The 18854-nt window shown below is 45.2% G+C and overlaps 1 protein-coding gene across 3 annotated transcripts in view; it reads right to left on the bottom strand.

Annotated features, from left to right (window-relative positions):
• Window positions 1-1111: 1111 nt before the first annotated feature.
• Window positions 1112-18854, bottom strand: part of LOC147748463 (A.superbus venom factor 1-like) — a 1277467-nt gene continuing 1259724 nt past the window's right edge. For all 3 annotated transcript variants that reach the window (XM_086962056.1, XM_086962049.1, XM_086962065.1), the window contains 2 exons: window positions 3532-3667; window positions 1112-1429 (listed from right to left, as the gene is read on the bottom strand). In XM_086962056.1, coding sequence (XP_086818182.1) covers window positions 1288-1429; window positions 3532-3667 — 278 coding nt within the window. In that variant the 3' untranslated portion in view covers window positions 1112-1287. The remainder of the gene's footprint in view (window positions 1430-3531; window positions 3668-18854) is intronic.

An 18854-nucleotide genomic window follows, 5' to 3' on the forward strand; every position in this document is an offset into this window, starting at 1 on the left:
TGAGTTGAATTCCATTGATTTATTATTGGTTGTAGTATGTACCTCTCTGGACTCTCAGGTGGATCTTTTGCGTTCTAGTGTCTAAATTCTTATAAACATACAGACTATTTTTTATAAATTGTTGTCAGATTTCTTCTTTATTTGTTTTGGTACTGTGTAAATGCGTAACACTTGTTCCTCTGTGTAAGCCTTGCTGCTCAGTGCCACAGCAACCCAGGGTTAAGCTGAGAGTGTTACTGGCTAAACTTACCGGATTTAAAGGGGATGCTAAGTGTATTATACACTGAGGTTGCATAAACATTCCATATAATACACCCCATTTCCTCACAACGATTACATTTTATTTTGTTAACTATTAAAAAGAGTGCTTGAAATTTTTCCCAATCTGTTTCCTGTGAAAAAAACAACACTTATTAAACTTAAAATTGTATGTCAATGTTTTCCTATGTAACCAACAACCCCATTACAGTGAAAATAACTTGGAGGTGCTAGTCACTATAGGGACGTTTAACATTAAAATGAACCTGTACATATTTTACATGACCTACTGTGCTACACTTGGCAGACCTGCACTCATGTTTGATTTGTCATTTAATGGGGTGGCACAATGTCTGTTGCAGCCCAATGGTAACATTTAACTAACAATCCCCGGGTACACTTTAGGTGCCCATATTAGGGACTGATAGGTAAGTCAAATATGCCAATCTGGGCCCCCTCTACATAATGTGCCCCGAGGGCACAACGGACATTTGCGCTCGCTCTGCGTGCCCCAGAGTCACTTTGGGGCACAAGCACATCTTTTTAAAGGTGCGTCCAGTGCAATGAAGGAAAATGTTCCGGCAGTTATAATGCGACCCCAAGACTATATCAGGTTTACTATGTTGAAAGAAGGCACTCGTGCTCTTTACCACGGATTTGAAGGGCTACAGTGCATAGAGTTCTGTAGCCAGCAAAAACAACATTTCAGAAAATAGGTCAAAATAAATTGGAGGGCCCTGTGGAATGGGCAAATTTCCAACAGCATGTTTCTGTGTTTTTCGTGAATAAGAGCGATGGGAAAGAACAGGCAATATATATTAAACACAATGTAAACAGAACAGACACATTGTTTAGGGAATATATTTTTATTTCTGTGAAAATATTTGTCTTTGATAAGTTCCCAGAATTGTAAATAGGAACAGACTGAGACATAACTCTATGGTAGACATCGAAAAGCACACCATGCAAGACAAAGGTTTTGAGCAAGAGTTAGTCACACAGGCCTCCTTGACTATGACTTTCGTTAGGTTATCGCTTGCAGCCAGAAACCATCACATTTTCAGTGAAAGTTGAAAATTCTTCACAGATGTTCACGTGCTCTGCATTGGCGCACTCCTCCGTACTTGGCCACCACTCGATCCATGTGTCTTTCCCGATGTAGTAGGAGATCCTGCAATGGAGGTGCAGTGTCAGGCAGGCAGTGTGAGATTCTCCTTTAGCAAACAATCACTCAGGTTCAGATCACAGACACTGCACCAGCGTTTCAAAATTATTTCCTCTGGTAATTTTTCACTAATACCTGCAGTTTTGCTGTGACAGTTACATAGATGAGGACAGCAGTAGTGTGACATTTCTTACTACTAGAGCAATTTAAAAGATTAGTTCCAAAGCACAATAACAACTATGCACTCTGTGCATGAGGAAGACAAATCAGGAGCTCCTTCCCACTGCTTGATAATTATTAATTCCAACACGGTTCCAACAACTGTTGAATGTTGTTATATTTTATTCAGACTGTCATGATGTCCTCATGTGATCTTGTCAGATATTTGAATGGTACTGCATTGTATTATGATGTTCGCCGTTTAATCTGCATAATCTCAAATGCCTTTGGGGCAGAAGGAAAATCGTGTGCAACAAAGTGTTTATGATTATATGGTGTGCCAGGGTAATTTCACATTAGGAGAGCGGCGAAAGCCTGTGTGACCTCCCGTATCTGGATAACAGTCATCTACAAACTCATGCACTAGAACAGTGGTAGTGGCATGTGTAATCTGACATTTTATTTAATTGGCACTAGGGGTCCCTGTGTAAACTCACACAGCAGTAGAGGCGCACTATAACTCCGGTATTTGGATAGCAGTGAGGTCAGTGTGTAATCTCACACTGCATTATGAGAGCATCGTTGCTCCTGTGATGGATAGCATGTGGGTCCATGTGTAATCTCATACTGTAACAGGATAGCAGTGTAGCTTTTGTTTAGTCTTGTGCCATATTTGGATAGCAGCGGGGTCCCTGTGTAATCTCACACTGTAACAGGATAGCAGTGTGGCTTTTGTTAGTCTTGTGGCATATTTGGATAGCAGTGTGGTAACTGTGTAATCTCACACTGCACTAGGAGAGCAGTGTGGGTCCTTTAGAAACTTGTGGTGTATGTGGATGACAGTGGTGTCCCTGTATTAGAAGAGCTGTGTAGCTCCTATAAAGTCTTGTGCTGTATGTGGGTAGCAGTGGTGTTCCTGTGTATTCTCAGAGTGCATTAGGAGAGCAATTTGGATCCTGTATTTGGCTAACAGTGGGGTCTCTGCGTAATCTCATGCTGCTTTAGAAAGCAGTGTGGCTCCTGCCTAATCTTACAGTGTATTTGGGTTGATGTGGGGCCCCGTGTAATCAGTGCATTAGGAGAGCAACATGGATCCTGTATTTGGGTAACAGTGGGGACCCTATTTAATCTCATGATACTTTAGAAAGCAGTGTGGCTCCTGCCTAGTCTTGCAGTGCATTTGGGCAGATGTGGGGTCCTGTGTTTCTGACACTCGATTTTTGCAGTGCATTTGGATAGTAGTAGCCTCCCAGTGTAATCTCAAACTGAATTAGAAGAACAGTGTGGCTCCTTAACAGTGTCTTTAGACAGCACTAGGATTCTCATTTTGCATTAGGACAACAATAAGGACAATTTGTAATCTTAGGGCCATATGTATGAACACATTTTCCCATAGACACAGAATGGGTAAAATCCCTTGATACATCTGGCCCTTACTTCGTAATCAGAGTGCAGTGTGATAGAGATGGACAGCCCTGTGTAATCTCACACAGGGGTAAAGCAATGCTCCCTTAGCATCAGTCTCTATTAGGAAAGCAGGGCTATTTCTCTGTAATCGCTCATAATAGGTTACTAGAAGGTGGGTCCTGAGTGATTTCACATTGTGTTTGCAGGGGGTTTGCTGCTTAGTGTCACTGTTTATATTTAGAGTGATTGGGCTCCTGTGTAAACTCTCAATGTATTTGGATGCAAGTTGATGCCTTGTGTGTTCCCCCAATGTATTTGAGCAGCAGGGTGGCATTAGGATCCACTACAATCCCATCTCATATTTGGACAGGTGTAGGTCATGTGTTATCTCACATTAGAATCAAAGGCTCATTGTTGCTTTCACATTCTTAAGCATCGCAGATCTCAAGAATAATTTACAATGATAGAGCAAGAGACATTGATTACCCTAACACTGCTTGATAACGTTCCTAGATTAATATTTATTTCCAGAATGTACTTACTCATCCTTCTGAGTCCACAAATCAGCGTTCAGACCCCAGATCAGATAGCTCTTTCCATCCTCAAGCTTCAGGGAACTCCTGCACTTCTTGTGGCTGGTAAACCTGCGAATCTTCCCTTCGGCTGCCTTGTCAGACCCTTAAAAAAAGCACATTCAAATTCTGATGTTACAATCCTCTTTTAAAGAAGCTATCTATCTATCTATCTATCTATCTATCTATCTATCTATCTATCTATCTATCTATCTATCTATCTATCTATCTATCTATCTATCTATCTATCTATCTATCTATCTATCTATCTATCTATCTATCTATCTATCCCATTGTGGTTCTTTTTACTCATTAAAATGTAATCTGTTTTAAAAACAAAATAAGAAAATAGTAAAAATAAGCAGCTAAATCTGATGCAGTTATGAAAGTACAGGCACGCTGTCTCTTATGAATGGATGTGGTGCATGCAGATAAAAAAGGTTTCAAGACAAACTCTAAGTATCTGATATAGCCAATAGATTGTAATGTTTACCCACATTTCACCATTATGGGGTAACCTGGTGGATTTTGGATTTTTGTTTTAAGACACATCACCGATTTTGAGCTGCGCCAGCAGGGACTGATGACTCACTTGCTGAAGGAGGTATCCTGTTTATGTGTTGCCTCTGAGGCTGCTGGCATCAGCTGGCTGGCATCAGCTGGCCCCTGCTGGGCTGTGAGGGCCGTGAGCTTGTTCTGCATGGCGGCGATATACTCAGCATCACCTGAGGTGCCCTCTCTTGGAACATCTGGACTGGTCTTCTACAATGAGAGTGGAGTCGCTTGAGGATCTCTGAGCAGACCTCCATGCCTGGAAAGCACAAGCTGGGTGGCAGAGGACAACGGAGAGGCCTACCCCTTGAGGTCTGACTATTGGCCCGGGAGAAGTGTTGGCGTAAGCTGGTCCACCTGTGCAGCCGCGTAGCTATGGGGGGGCGAGGGGGGCGGTCCGCCCCAGGCGGCACTATTTTGGGGTGGCCGGGCGGCACCTCAGCAGCCCTGTCAAGTATAAAATGCATTGTCATGCATCCTCGCTGATAGTGCAGATTAATCTAAAAGAGTGGCAGCACGCTGTGTCATGAGGCTGCTCCTGGCAGGATTGGGGGCTGACAGAGACTGAGCCGAGTAAGTAGCTGCTAACTCACTCAGATTTCCCTATGTTGCATTTATTGTGACTGACGTCAGGTCACGAGGCAGTACTGTGGCCAATAAGTGAGCTGCGCGCCACAGGACGTCACGTCATCTCCTACTGACACGCTGTCGCTGGCTGCAGTTAAGCTTGTGACTGGTGGCCGCTAAATGTTAGCAGTGCTGGCGCTACTCGGCCGGTAATTGTAATAAATGACCCCGCGACCTCGGGACCCAATCCACTGACCCAGCGAGCGCATGAAGAACAATTCTGTGCAACTTAGCTGTCCCTGCTGCTGACTCAGTCTGAGTGAGAGAGAGTCTGACGTCACGGCCAGGCGGCTGGCACACGTTTGTAAGTAGTCACAGAGAGGGCCAGACTCCGCGCTTTATTGTTAACCTAATTTACTTTTTTTAGATGAGTGTTAGTGCGCGATCAGCAGCCTGCTGGTCAGTGTATTTTTGCCATAGTCACTGGTGCTAGTGTTGGCGGGCAGCTGTGACTTTTGTGTACCTCAGCTGCCTTTCAAGCTATCTTGCCCCAATCCAGTGCCGGGTACATACTGTTTACAGCATCTATTTTGCATAGAGCATCGGGACTAGTTCACACTGAGCGTGTCCCTTTCACCACCGTAATTACTGCAGGAGGACGACACAGTGTGTTTAACGGCGCCAGAGAGAACTCTGCTGTGTGGGAATGGAGGTGCTTTTGTGGACTGATTGAAGCTGTATTTCTCCTGAGTGAACGGCGATACCCTGCACCTGCGCCCGTTTGTCTGTGTAGGTCTTAAATCACACGACCACTTCATTTAAGGGCCTGGCTGGCTCCATTAAAACAATTTCAAGTTCCTAAAAGCTAATTGCGCTGGCAGTAACATATTAGTCTTAATTTTGAGTTGGCCTGTGATTTCCTCTTCAGGGGACTATCACAACTTTGACAGGTTGAGAGCAATGGCCCCGAAAATTCTTATGGTAATATAGTGTGTTTGTGGTACAAAAGAATGACACATCTAGTGTACACGTAAAAACTGCACTGAAACAAAACTCTGACTCCCTAGACCACTGCTCAACATTTTACTGAACTTTGGTTATCAGAGATCACACCCCACCCCACCCCACCCTTTCTATGTGTCAGTGTATTCAAGTAATCTTTCGATAAGGCTAGGCCCCCCTCAAATTGTGCTGGGTTATAAATAAAAGCCGTGGAGAGTGGGGCCCACCTTAGCTCTGGCAAAAGGGTTTAGGCTCAGCTGATGAGTTCACATCAGTAGACAGATGCATATTTTATTAGAACTTACTTTATTGTACATTACTAGTGCACAGTACTTTTCAGGAGCCCTCAGCCATGCAGCATAGTTGAAGTTGCACTTAACTCGCTGGTGACGGTGGGGTAACTCTGGTCAGTGGTGACGGAGATATGTCACTCATAGTTGTTGAAATGTCACTCATAATTTCACTGAAATTCTAAAAATGTCACACTTAGCAATCTGAAACCTTGGCAGCTATTCCTCAGTAGTATCGGAATCAACACGACACTGACACTAAATCATCATTGGCAGCCAAAGTGCATTGCGCAGCATAACTAAGCCTTGATTGAACGAGATGCAGGGTAATTGTATTATATTCCATCAATAGTCCTGTGGGACTTATTTATGTTCTACTTCAATCTTATTTTAAAACAAATGTGTGTAGACTCAATGCTATTAGTCAGAAGAAAAGTACAGGACGCCTTCTTATTTGAATAGAAGTTAATTTGTTGTCTAGGAACGATATAGCTCATAAATCGAAAAATAGAAAATACTCTCATGTAATGAAAGATGTAATGAAGATGAACTGTAAACATCTGCGTCGTTGACACAGTGTTCTGTGCTGTAAACAGGAACTGCATTGCTGACATGGATTATCTATAGGGTTTTTTTATGGCCATTATTGAGAAAGGTATATATATTTTCCTTCACACTTTAAGCATTATTGAGATATGGATCCATGCTTTTGCCTTTAAATTTAAGCAGTTGATTGTAGTGCCCATTAGTGAGCCATTGCAAAGTCGGTTTTAGGAGCTGCTCTGCTTAAAGCCATGAGTGGCTGATAGGTTTAAAGGAGTTGCACAGCCTGAGATTTCACTGATCAATGGTGATATGAGAGCCCGACAGCGCGTATGATGAAGAAGTATTAGCGACGATGCTATGTGTCTCTCGGACCTCTTTCAAGTGCTCACCGTCCTTTTTCCCTTGCACTCCCCCCCACCCCCCAAGGGGCGGCAATCTGAGGGATAGCCCCGGGCGCCACAAGCTCTAGCTACGCCCCTGCACCTGTGGCAGCTGGAGCTGGCACAGCATGCTCTTGGCCCCACACAGTGGAGAGTGCAGTGCCAGCTGTGCCTGAATGTCAATGGAGTTAGAGATTAGGAGTTAGGGAGTGCCTAACTCTGAGCCCAGCTGCAGTTTAGAAGACATCCTTGACGTGTTTCTGAAAACGCGGTTTCACCACTTTTGCACGGCCTGTTGAGCACGTTTGTTGGAGGCCCTGGTTCCTGTGGACAGATGGGCCTGGCTTGGCCTGAACTGCTGGGATGAATAGTTGGATTCTCCTACTTTGCTTTGATGGTGCCTATCCTACATTTTTGGTGCTAAAAAATGGGAGGAATGCCAAGCATCCTTGACTAGAGTGTGAACCTGTTGTGGTGATGCCACATGGAGTGCATGGAACACAATGCCATACAGTAGCTCCTAGGATATAAGATCGTTCCATGCCTCCCAAGTGACAGCTGCTCTCTGTGCTGCTTAACATGTAGACGCTGTTATATCTATTGGTAATAAATACCCATATTTACTCAACAAGTTCTGAATCCATTATTACAGTTTTTGACGACCAGAATTGTGAGCTTTCACTGACATGAACTTTGCAAGACATCATGAGTGTTGGAATTGGCCCTTTTTGCAGGGTCATCCCTGAACTTTTTCCCTTCCTCCTGTATTTTGTCTGACAGGTTTTTGTTGGTTTTATGACTCTGGGCACTTTACCACTGCTGATCAGTGCTAAAGTGCATATGCTCTCCCTATGGTAAATTAATGTATGGATTAGTGATTTCACGATTGGCTTGTTTGGTTTACTTGTCAGACCCTAGTACAATGCACTGAGTGTGCCCAGACCTTGTAAATCCAAATGCTGCTAGTGGGCTTGCAGCACTGGATGTGCCACCCACAGAAGCAGCCTGTAAAAGTGTGTCTAAGGCCTGCAATTGCAGAGCCTGTGTGCAGTCTGGTACTGGCATGCTGAATGGCCAGTGCACCCACTTGCCAGTCCCTAAACCGTCCCTTTTCTTCATATCAGACACCCCTATGGTAGGCCCAAGTGCAGGGTGCATTGTAAGTATAAGGTGGGACATGCCCTGGTGTGTGTGGCATGTCCTAATAGTGAATTACAGCCATTTTCGTTGTTCACTATTGCAAGGCTACCTGTTCCCCATATGCCAAAGTGGCCAGGTAGAATATTACATTTTATAATCCTAACTGACTCAGAGAACATGGTTTAAATTCGAGTTTAGTGCACCTGAACTCAGCATGATAAAATAAATATTTTAGTGAAGTTGATTTTAACATTCTGTGTTTGGAAATATCACTTTTAGAAAGTAGGTATTTTCTTGTCTAACCTTCTAACCTTGCCTCTGCTAGGTTGTGTATTCCTTGTCTGGAGTTTGAGTGACAGGGCTGGGGGATTCCAAGAGACAGGGTGAGTCATCCCAGTGATGAATGGAGAGATCTGCATCTAGATGGGAGGGAGGAGTTGCACCTGGGACCTGAATAGGACTGTGCCTGCCCTCCACAGTGCTGGCTCCACCTCCTGTGGGACATCTGATGTTTATGCCCTGCACTGTGAAAGGAAAGAAGGAGTCATGTCAACAGAGTGCTCCAGAACTGGTTTGGACCCGACAACGGCCCTTCTCCCCTCAGAGGACAAAGGATTTTGGGGTATAAATATTGGGACCCTGATCCCAAGAAATTAGATCACTTTTGGACTACAAGAAGAAACCTTTGCTGAGGAGAGGAACCTGAAGAAACAGAGGAGAGACTATCCCTAAGCTGAAGTGCTGCTTGAAGGATTGTCCTGCAGTGGTTGCCTGACTGCCCAAGAAAGGAGAGAGGAACTTTGTGTGTACTTTCTTTAACTTGTAAAAGGATCTCCAAGGGCTTGGAACAGAGCTTGCCTCCTGCTGAAGTCTCAGGGACAGCTGAACTTACCACCAGCTCCTCAAGAGATTTCCTGAAGGGCCTACAGTTGTGTTAGACTTTTTGGGGACTTGCGTGTCGCAAGTAACTGGAAGCGCGACTCAAGATTGAGAAGCGTGTCGCAGAACTGCCGCTGCCGCTTCGCAGCATGAAGCACCTCGCATCGCCAGAGGAGAGGATCGACGTTGCCGCAGACGCCAGCACATCACCGGTAAGTGTGTCGCAGGAGTAGAGAATCGACATCTCATCAGACGCCGCCGCATCTCCGAGAAATGTGTCGCAGGGCCTGTTGCGGCTCATCGCCGGAGGAGAGGATCGACGCATCACTGGGAAGAGTGTCGCAGGGCCTGATACGTCTTGCATCGTTGTGGAAGCAACTCGCATCGCCAGGAGAGAGGATCGACGTCGCGGCAGACGCCGCCGCATCACTGGGAAGCGTGTCGCAGGGCCTGTCACGGCTCAAATCGTGTCAGGCATCTCCCATAATCAGGGAAGAGGATCGAAGTTGCCGCAGATGTCGCCGGAACACCGGGAAGCATATAACATCAAGGAGAAAGTGCCATCTTTATTTCTTTGCACCAGATCTTTGCCGCATTTCCATTGTTGCAACAATTTTGTTGCCCTGCATGTTGCATCTTAAGTTACATTGACTCAAAGTGTTTCATTTTAAGAACTAAAGAAAACTAAGCTAAAACTATCATTTTAAGTATAGTATTGTGGATTTTTGTTGTTTGTGGTCTTGTGATACGTCTACATAAAGTATGCTTATTCTTGATATGAAACCTGTGTGGTGACCATCTGTAGTGTTGTCACATGATTACTGTATGTGTTCACAAGTGCTTTACACACTGCTTCTGAGATAAGCCTGTCTGGTCATGCCAGGCTACCAAGGTGGTGGGCAGGGGCTATTTTAGGAGTGTACCCTCTTACCCTGACTAGAGGCAAGGGTCCCTATTTGTCACAAGTACCTACCTGTGCCAACTAGAAACCCCCAAATCTAACAATGAGCATTTATTTTTATTGTTGATGCTGCTTTATATAAATGGTGAAGGTTTCAAATGTGTGGGGCACAGAGTCTGTTTCTGAGGTGCCTATCGTGTTCATTCCGTGGAAATCTGGTTGGGACCAGTGAATACAATTAAATATAAATCTAGATAAAAGAAAACAATGATGCAAGTTATTAATAAAGGACCAAAAAGGTTGATCTAAAATCCCAGGACTTAGAATCATATAATGTCTGCATATAGGTTTCCTAAATTCATTTGATTCCTTTTCCAGATTTCTCATAGTTAAAAATTAAGTTTTCATAACTTTCACCTCATTAAGGTGCAGGAGTCTTGTTAGACTAAATAGCTCAGGGAGCCCTAGAGCTGGAAGCTGACGAGAGACATAGCTTAACCGGGGAAAATCTACAGCTCTATCTAACTTCATGCAGTCCTCTAAAATTATTTGATTTACGTTGGGCTCAGGTCTAGACAGTATTTCACATTGTAAATCTTCTGTAGTGGTAATAGGGGTTTACTCCCTAATCTTCTGGCAAAGTCCAATGTTGCTCCTGCAGCTCTTGCTAAAATATTTTTCTTAAGTGCACGCTGTGCTACCCAAGTGCCAATGTCATCAAATAACACACCCAGATATGGGTAGGTTGCTACATTGGACAGCACCCCACCTTTACGTATGAGAGGTTTTTTCTCACGCTGTAGATTACCAGTTGACATTATATGACATTTAGTAAAATTGACCGAAAGGCCAAGAGCTACCATTAAAATCAATAAAGGTGTTAACTAGACATTTCAGAGCAATCGGAGTCCTGGCAAGTAAAACTGCATCATCTGCATATAAAAGGGTTGGGATTGGTTTAGAACCTACTCTCTGGATGTCTAAGCTTGCGCCAGATAACATTCTCCTAACTTATTTATATAGAGTCTGAATAAACCGGTGCAAGAATACATCCCTACCTCACTCCTCTTTTTACTTTACAAGATTGTGTTAAGGAGGCTGTTAAGTTAAGATGGGACCAATGCAGAAAACATACTAAGTTTGCGTCCATCCCTATTTCTAACTGCAGTTGCCATAATTTGGATCTATTTACCCTATCAAAAGTGGTTGTTAAATCCATAAAAGCCATGACCATATGGCATTTTTTAGCTAGGGTGTATTTGTTAGTTATCATGAGTAAGTTCATGCTTTGTTCCACTGTACCCCTACTTTTTTTAAAGCCAAATAGCAATTCAGATAACACATCTCTTTCTTCTAGCTAAATACTTAACCGATCTAAGAGTACCTTGCCCATTATTTTTGCTGCAGAATCTAATAAATAAATAGGACTGTAACAGGCTGGATCGTCCCTGGCACCCTTTTTATAGATGGGCAAAATCACTGCTGTTGACTGTAAATGAGGAAATCCTCTCACTGTAGCAGCATTAAAAACCATATTTAACATTTTCACCCATGTACCAGAATCTGATTTGTAAAGGTCCACAGGTATCCCATCGGGACCTGGGACTTTCCATGCGGACATATCCTTAATCGCTTTCTGTACCTTATTCACCCCAAAACCTAACAAGAGTGGTGCGGTACTGGGTGCCCAGAAGGAGCCTGTTTGTTCTGTAGTCAACTCTGCGTAAATCTGCTTGAAGTGATTGACCCACCTAGCAGCTGGAATTACGCACTCAGTTCTTGACGTATTATTATTCTTAAAAAAGGAACTATTTATGACCTTCCAAAATATTGCGCTATCGGCGTGGGCACTAGCCTGAGTTTGGTCCTCCCATGCCTGTTCCCTTAAAGCATCTTTCCTTAGTTTTATGGCCGTATCATATGCTGTCCTTCGAATTTTAATCAATTCATAATCCCTAGGTTTACTTTTTAAAGCAGCCATAAGGGCTTTGTGAGTTTTAGAGCAATCTGCATTGAACCATTTAGCTTCTTTGGTATCCACTAGGCTCCTTGTACCAGTTAGCTTTTTTACAATCCGCTTTGTCAATTTATCAAATGCCTCCAGGACTTCCTTGGGCTCCTTATGTATGATGAGGCACTGCTCAATATCTTCTTTGCCCTCAGTATATAACTGGGCTAGAAAAGCTCTAGGACGATCATCCCCCATCTTATTTTTCGGTCCTGCTCCTTAGGCTGAAAATCACCATTTGCAAGGGTTCTTAACTCAACACCCCCGAAGACCATTAAACCCTTAGATTCTGCAATAATTGAGTTACGGTCACTGAAGCCAGTCCAGGCAGATCTCACTTCCCTTATATTTCGGAGTAATCGGGCAGATATTGCAATATAGTCTATAATTGAGCAGCTCCCTCTGTCAAAAAAGGAAGTTATCATTTCTGCTTCATTTATAGACTCTAGGCAATGTAGGTTATTACTAGCAAATAGGCTTTCTAACCGGGCGCCTTGAGGGAAATGTGCAAAATGGGCCATGGGGGGCAGGTTGTCAAATGTCCCCCTCTCCAGTAAACATTTTAAGAGGCAGCGGTGTACATTAAAATCCCCCAATATAATAAGTTCATGCGGGGATGTCTGTACTGTGCAAGGTCCTCTATCAAACTTTCAAGAGGGGTTAAGTGCTCACTATCGGTTTCCCTACAGAATGAGGTATAAAAATGTATAATCACCAGGTTGGGCTACTCGGAAACATTACTTCTACTGCCAACAGGTGTGGGGAGGAGCTAGGCAAGCCCTTGAAAGCACATGACATTGTAAGCGATAATAGGATGAGCAGTCCACCCTTTGCTCAACCTATAGCAGACGGAGATGCAGATTTAAAAAATGTAGCAAAACTATCCATAACAAAGGAATCAGACGTGCCCCAAGTTTCTTGCAGAGCGATAATATGACTCCATTTTATTATCACAACCTACTGCTCATCATCTTTTTTTGCCTTCAACCACGCAATATTCCAAGAAAGAAAGGTACACACATAACGGTATATCACTTTATGGTCACAATCTGGTGAGATCAGGGTGATCTTTGCTCTGTCAAAGGAGGCTTAGTACTAGTCATAGTGTCAATAAAGGCTGGCTGCCAATCAATACTATCAAGATACCTTAATGGAGCAAATCTATTTGCAAGAGGAATAGTTGTGTTTACAGTAGTGCACACTTTTTGAGTTTGCAACAACATCCCTTGAGGCCGACTAAATCTTGTGCCCCAAATACTGGGATGTTGCAACCCATCTGGGTCAAAGAAGGAGAGAGGGAAAACCTGGATTGCCGTATACGAATCTGCTCTTATCTGGCCTTGTATTGTGGATCTTGCATGTAGGGGGTGAGTTACGTTAACCACAGTACAATCCCGCACCTATCTTTACTTGGGGCTTTCCCCACCCAACCCACTCTTCTAGAAATGATGACATGGTGGGCAAAAGATCAACCATTTATTATTGATTTGTCCAGCCAGTGTGTCACCTTGTGTATTAGATCTATTGCGGTCTCTTTAAAATTCTCCTGCAGAGGAGGAACACCTACTAGGACGGTCACTAGAGGAGCTGACTCGTGGGGCAGGTGTAAGACATCAGTTCTCTGATCAGGAGGCTAATAGGATAAGGGGGTTTCAGGCCAGTAGGCTCAGTCCCGTGGGTCACCTGAGTTTCTTTTGGCACAGCCCCGAATGATTCATGCAGGGCCTCATCTCAGGTAACTCCTTCAACCCTACTGTTTTTGGGGTGACCGATTTTTCCCTGTAGGACTGTCCTATCTAAGGTTTGTGTGCTAGGCCTGGTGACTGGCTTTTGAATCGTCCTGTGTGCCGTATGCTTACTTTTACTGGTTAATATCCCCATACCATGTGAATGTCCTTTAGGGTCATTGCCTTCCGATGGGGCGTGACCAACCCCTCCCTTCAGCCCCACCAGTTCTGCCCCCATACTCTCCGTTGTACGGGTAATAAAACACTAATTTGACTGATACAATATTAGTTCTAGCTTGCCCACCCGTGGCTAATAGTCATTCTTTCGTTGGTCTGTGCGATATCTGTTTGTCGTAAAGTGTGCGTTTTCTGTTTCAACGCTCTTCCCTCTTTCCATTTCCTTGGCATGTTCCGTTGCTCTCGCCTCTGCTCTCGCTAGTGACAGGATGTTCTCCAATGAGGTTGGTTCCTTAAGTATTCTTGCTCTGAATCCTGTGTCGCGACAGCCTTCTATGATCCGTAGCCTTATGGCTTGCTCGTTATCAAATTTGTCAAACTCACAATGTGTCACCTATTTTCTCAGCCGTGTCGCGAAGTCGTCTAGTGTTTCATCGACTCGTTGGCATGCGATGGTAAAAGTATATCGTTCGAAGTCAATGTTTCGTTGTGGGTCGAATTTGGCTGTTAGGCATTTCTTTAGTTGGTCATATGTTTTTGTTTCTTCAGTGTCACCAGGAGTTCTTCAATGTCATCTCCTGCTAGGTTCAACAGTAATCCTAGTTTCTTTCCCTCTGCTACATCTGTATCTTCTGCATATCTTTCAAACCGTCTGATCCACTTCTCCCACCTTACTCCTGTTTGTGGCTCCGATAAGTTGAATGGTAGTGGTCTCCTGTATTGTGCACTGGGCTTTGGATCTGCCATTTTTCTTCCTTTTATCTCCTCTTCCCTCTTTTATTTCCTTTTTCTTCTTCTTCTTCTGTTCTTTTACTTTGTTTTCTTTACCCTTTTGTCTCTTTAATTCTCCTTTTTTCTTTTCTTCTTCTTCTGTTTTATTTTCTTTTAATCTTTGTCTAGTTTTCTTTCTTTTGTATCTCTGTTATTTCTTGTTTCCTTCTTCTTATTCTGTTCTTTTGTTTTTGGCGTTCTCTGGGCTTTCCTTGTCCTTTTCTTTAGGTTCTTTTGCCTCTTTTCTTCCTTGCCTGGCTCTAAAATGGCCGCTCTGTTTATTCCTATGGCTGTTTTCTGATTGTCCTTTTCTTAAGATGGCCGCCGCTCTTCTCGCGAGATTTCGCGATCGAAATCTCGCTCGCCTGTCTCAAAGATGGCCGCTTCCCCGATCTCGCCCCTGATTGGCCCAGCCGCCTGACCCCAAAATGGCCGCCGAGACTCTCGCGAGAGCTCGCGCCTCTGTTTTGAGATCGCGCGTGTTCCTTCGCGCTTACCACGATATTTGCCGGTGACTCCTCAGAGGCGGTCGGGTGGGCTCCGATGTCGCTTCTTTTCTCCCTGTTTATCCTGCGCATCCAGGGTGGGCTCCTGGTTCTTCAGACGGCGGGTCGATGGCGTCGAGATGCGCGTCGGCTCGTTTCTCACCCTTCGTCGCCAGTTGTCGTGTCCACCCAGTGGGCACCTTGTAGCACAGACGATCACAGGACACAGGTTGGTGCACTCACAATGCTTTATTATTTTCTATGCGCAGCTGGCTGTATACACGTCTACCCTCTTCGTCGTCCTGGTCAGATCTGTCCTCTTCCTGTCCACTGACCGGATGTGGTGTCCGGTGACCTGGTCACCTCCCTCACGACCCACAGGGTCCTAGTGTCTGCTGTCCCTACTGTCCTGTCGCCCTGTCCGTCATTTGTTTGTCAGGTCATGACACTGGGGGTTCCAGCATAGGTACACCTTCTCCTTGGTTGCCCTCAATTTCATCTAACAGATTGGGTACGACTAACATAGAAGGCACAGACCCGCTCTGCACTGTCTGGACTGGGGTTTTAGATAGTACCGGGCTCAGAAGCAGAGTGTTCAATTCCAAGGAAAGTCTCCTTTCTCTCAGGGTAATTTCATTTGACAAAATATTTGCTGCCCTAGCCAAAAATTAGTCAAGAGTTGTCACGAGCGCTGGGATGCCTTAGGGTAGCCATGCGCTATACCAAGTGTGTAATTCATTCATTCAATTCATTCATTCATTCATTCATTCATTCAATCACTGCCGCCGCCCCCCCCACTAGGCCCTGGCATAGATTGCTTTCTCTTGCCCATGTCTTTTCAATAGGCCTGCAAACATTCGCTCAGTACAGATGTGCTACAAGTGATGAATCCCTGGATGTTAGATGCTGAATGCTGGATTTGGATCTAAGTTCCAGGCTGTCTGTAGAAGCCCCTGATGGGTTTTATAGCACCACCTGGTGCTAAGGGCTAAAATCAGGCTGCTAAGAGGTCTAGAAGGTCTGAGCACCCACTACTCCCAGTCCGTAAATGCCCACTATGGGTAGACAGGTAGCGATAATACAGAGACTAAAATCCTAACCTTCACTAAAAATACTATCTGTTGACAGTGGAGGATGCTATTCCTTAAATGCTACATTTACACTTAACTACCGACACAGGTTCTACAAGGGCTAAGGTGGAACGATACGCCAAAGTTCATATAGCTGCGGACTGCCAGTAAATACACAGCTATCGATCTCCCTGACATCAGAGACACACATGGTGCATTGGTTCTGGCTTAGTTGTCTGGGCGCACTGTATCACTCCCAACACCTGTTCAGTTTGTTGTCCGGGGCTGCAGGATGTAAGTAACTTACTTGTGCCTCTAATCCGTTGCCGCAGGTAGTGTCCAACAGTGTACACCCTGAGTCCAAATGCCGATAGCAATTCGAGCGTCCCACGCAGCGGGAGCTTGCCGATGGTTTTATGTGCCTCTGGGCAGTCTTGCAGCGGCCGTGATGTGGGGGCACCTGGGATACCGAGTCCTTGGGCCAGCTCACACCCGATAGCAATTCGAGCGTCCCACGCAGCAGGAGCTCGCCAATGGTTTTATGTGCCCGGCCCGGGCGTGTCTGGCAGTGTCAACGGTGTGGGGGAGCCTGGGGTACTGAGTCCTTAGGCCAGCTCACCCCGATAGCAATTCGAGCATCCTTTACTGTGATTTCTGGGTTACATTTCATTATCTTGAGCATGTGCTTACCCTTTTCTGGCATCCCGGTCTCTGAACCATACTCCGCTTTCAAGGACAGGGATCACGCTGGATGGACTAAGTCAGCTCAGTGACCCGTACACCAAAAATACCAAGTACTGATAATCACTGTATAGTTGATTGATGTGTATGGTTACATACAGGCTCCAGTTCATTATAGTGCTTTAAACTACAGGCATTTTTTTTTTCTTTCCACAGTGGAATATTAATGTGCAAACTAGTTTTTAGTTGCAATTTTGAGGGAGTTATGCATATATATACTTTACTTTTTTTGTCTGTTTGTTGTTTTTGCCATCATGGCATCGTCCAGTATGTCTCAACTACCTCAGTTTATTTCTGACAAAGGTGACCAGATTTTGCCATAGAATAGATGGAAACTATTGTTTGATTCATATTAAATTGCTATTGGTGGTGAGAAGTGTTCTGCATTGAGGAAGCAGGCTGTGCTGTTTCACAAACTGGGAATTGAAGGGAGACGTGTATGAGAGTTTGGATAAAATTGTTTTGGAGTGTGGAGAAGGTAAACTGGATATTGTCCTTGACCTGTCAGTCATGATGCTGGAGAGGCATTTTGAGTCAAAAATAAATGTTGTGTTGGAACAACATAATTCTTTACTAGGGTAAAGGGCAAACAGGAAAACATTGGTAGCTACTTTGGAACCCTAAAAACACTGGCACACACTTGTGCGTTTGAACAACTCACAGAATATCTAGTAAGATACCAGATAGTTAGATGCACTAATGAGGTCAGGAGCCAGAACAACCTCCTAGCAAAAAAGTCTGGATTTAAAAGAGACTATTGTGGAGCGCATGGAGAACACCAATGTTGGACCCAGCCCTTTTGGCAGGTTCACCCCAAAACTTTTTGCTTTTTCCTAGCCTATTTCTGTAACCCGGTGTTGGTGATTTTAGGCCTCAGCTCACTTTTTCACTGTGGTCCAGTGTAAAATGCGTGCGCTCTCTGTGTGTGTGGTGAGAGTGACCTGCCCTCCCATAGGAATGCATGGGGAATATGTGTGACCATGGTAGTTCCTGGTGTGTGGGGAGTGCAGGGTCGAGGTTGGTATGTGCGAACTCGTGAGATTGAATGCTGTGCAATGATGTATGCGGCATGATTGTGTCTAGTGTGTAAGTGACACTTTTGTTTGTTTGTGTAATATGTGTCTTGCGTGTGATTGGCTGGAGCTGGCTGGTGAGCCTGGCTCCAGGAGTCAGGATGGGTCTGCCCCAGTGGTGAGTGTTGAGATTAGCATGCTGATGTGAGGGAGGGGCTGCACATGGGACCTGAATAGGGCTGGGCTTTCCCCGCACAATGCTGGCTCCACCCCCTGCGGTGCGTCTGATGTCCCTAGCCTAGCCAGTGAAAGAGATTTCCCCATAACCAGCTGTAGCTGGTTCTCACATTGCCTGCACCCTGCTAGACAAAGGATTTTGTGTATAAAAAGAGGCTTGCCTCCCTGGGCCCTGCTCAGCCCCTGGATATCCTGGATGCTTGGAAAGCTCTCTCCCTGTGGGACCCCTCTGCCTTTCCTGGGGGAGCTGGAGGACTTTTCTTTGTTGGGAGCTGCTGTGCTCCACCTTCTTTGCCCCAGGACTTTTTCTGCTACTTTGAGTGTTTGTGATACCCTAGCGCCTGGGAGCGTTTTATTTGGCCCCTAGTGCTTGAGAGCGCTTTGTTTTGCACCAGCGCCTGGGAGCGCTTTGTTTTGCCACTAGGAGCTTGGTGGTGTTTTCTTGTTTCCCAGGCAGCTGCCCACGCCGCACTTGTGCCGATTCTGGTCGTTTATTGCAGGTACTTGTGCCTGTTGCCCAAGCGAGTGCCCACCTCACTTTATATTCAATTCCTGAGGGAGCCTACCCCTCAAAATCACTGCCGCCGGCCCAGAGCTCGATTAGGAGGCGCTTTGCCCGCCTCCCTACCCAGGGCCGCGCTGCTATTGGCGGCCCTCTGAACCGGAAGTCAGGCAGGCCGGCGGCGGGACCAGCTGGACAACAGGAAGCCGACGGGAGCCCACCCCGCGCTCCTGCATCGAAAGAGAAGACCTCGGGGAAGAGGAGACAAGCAGACTCCTTCCTCCGCTTCCCCCGGTCTGGGGAAG

This window comes from Lissotriton vulgaris, chromosome 1_1 (genome assembly GCF_964263255.1).
Source record: "Lissotriton vulgaris chromosome 1_1, aLisVul1.2, whole genome shotgun sequence".
Lineage (NCBI taxonomy): Eukaryota > Metazoa > Chordata > Amphibia > Caudata > Salamandridae > Lissotriton > Lissotriton vulgaris.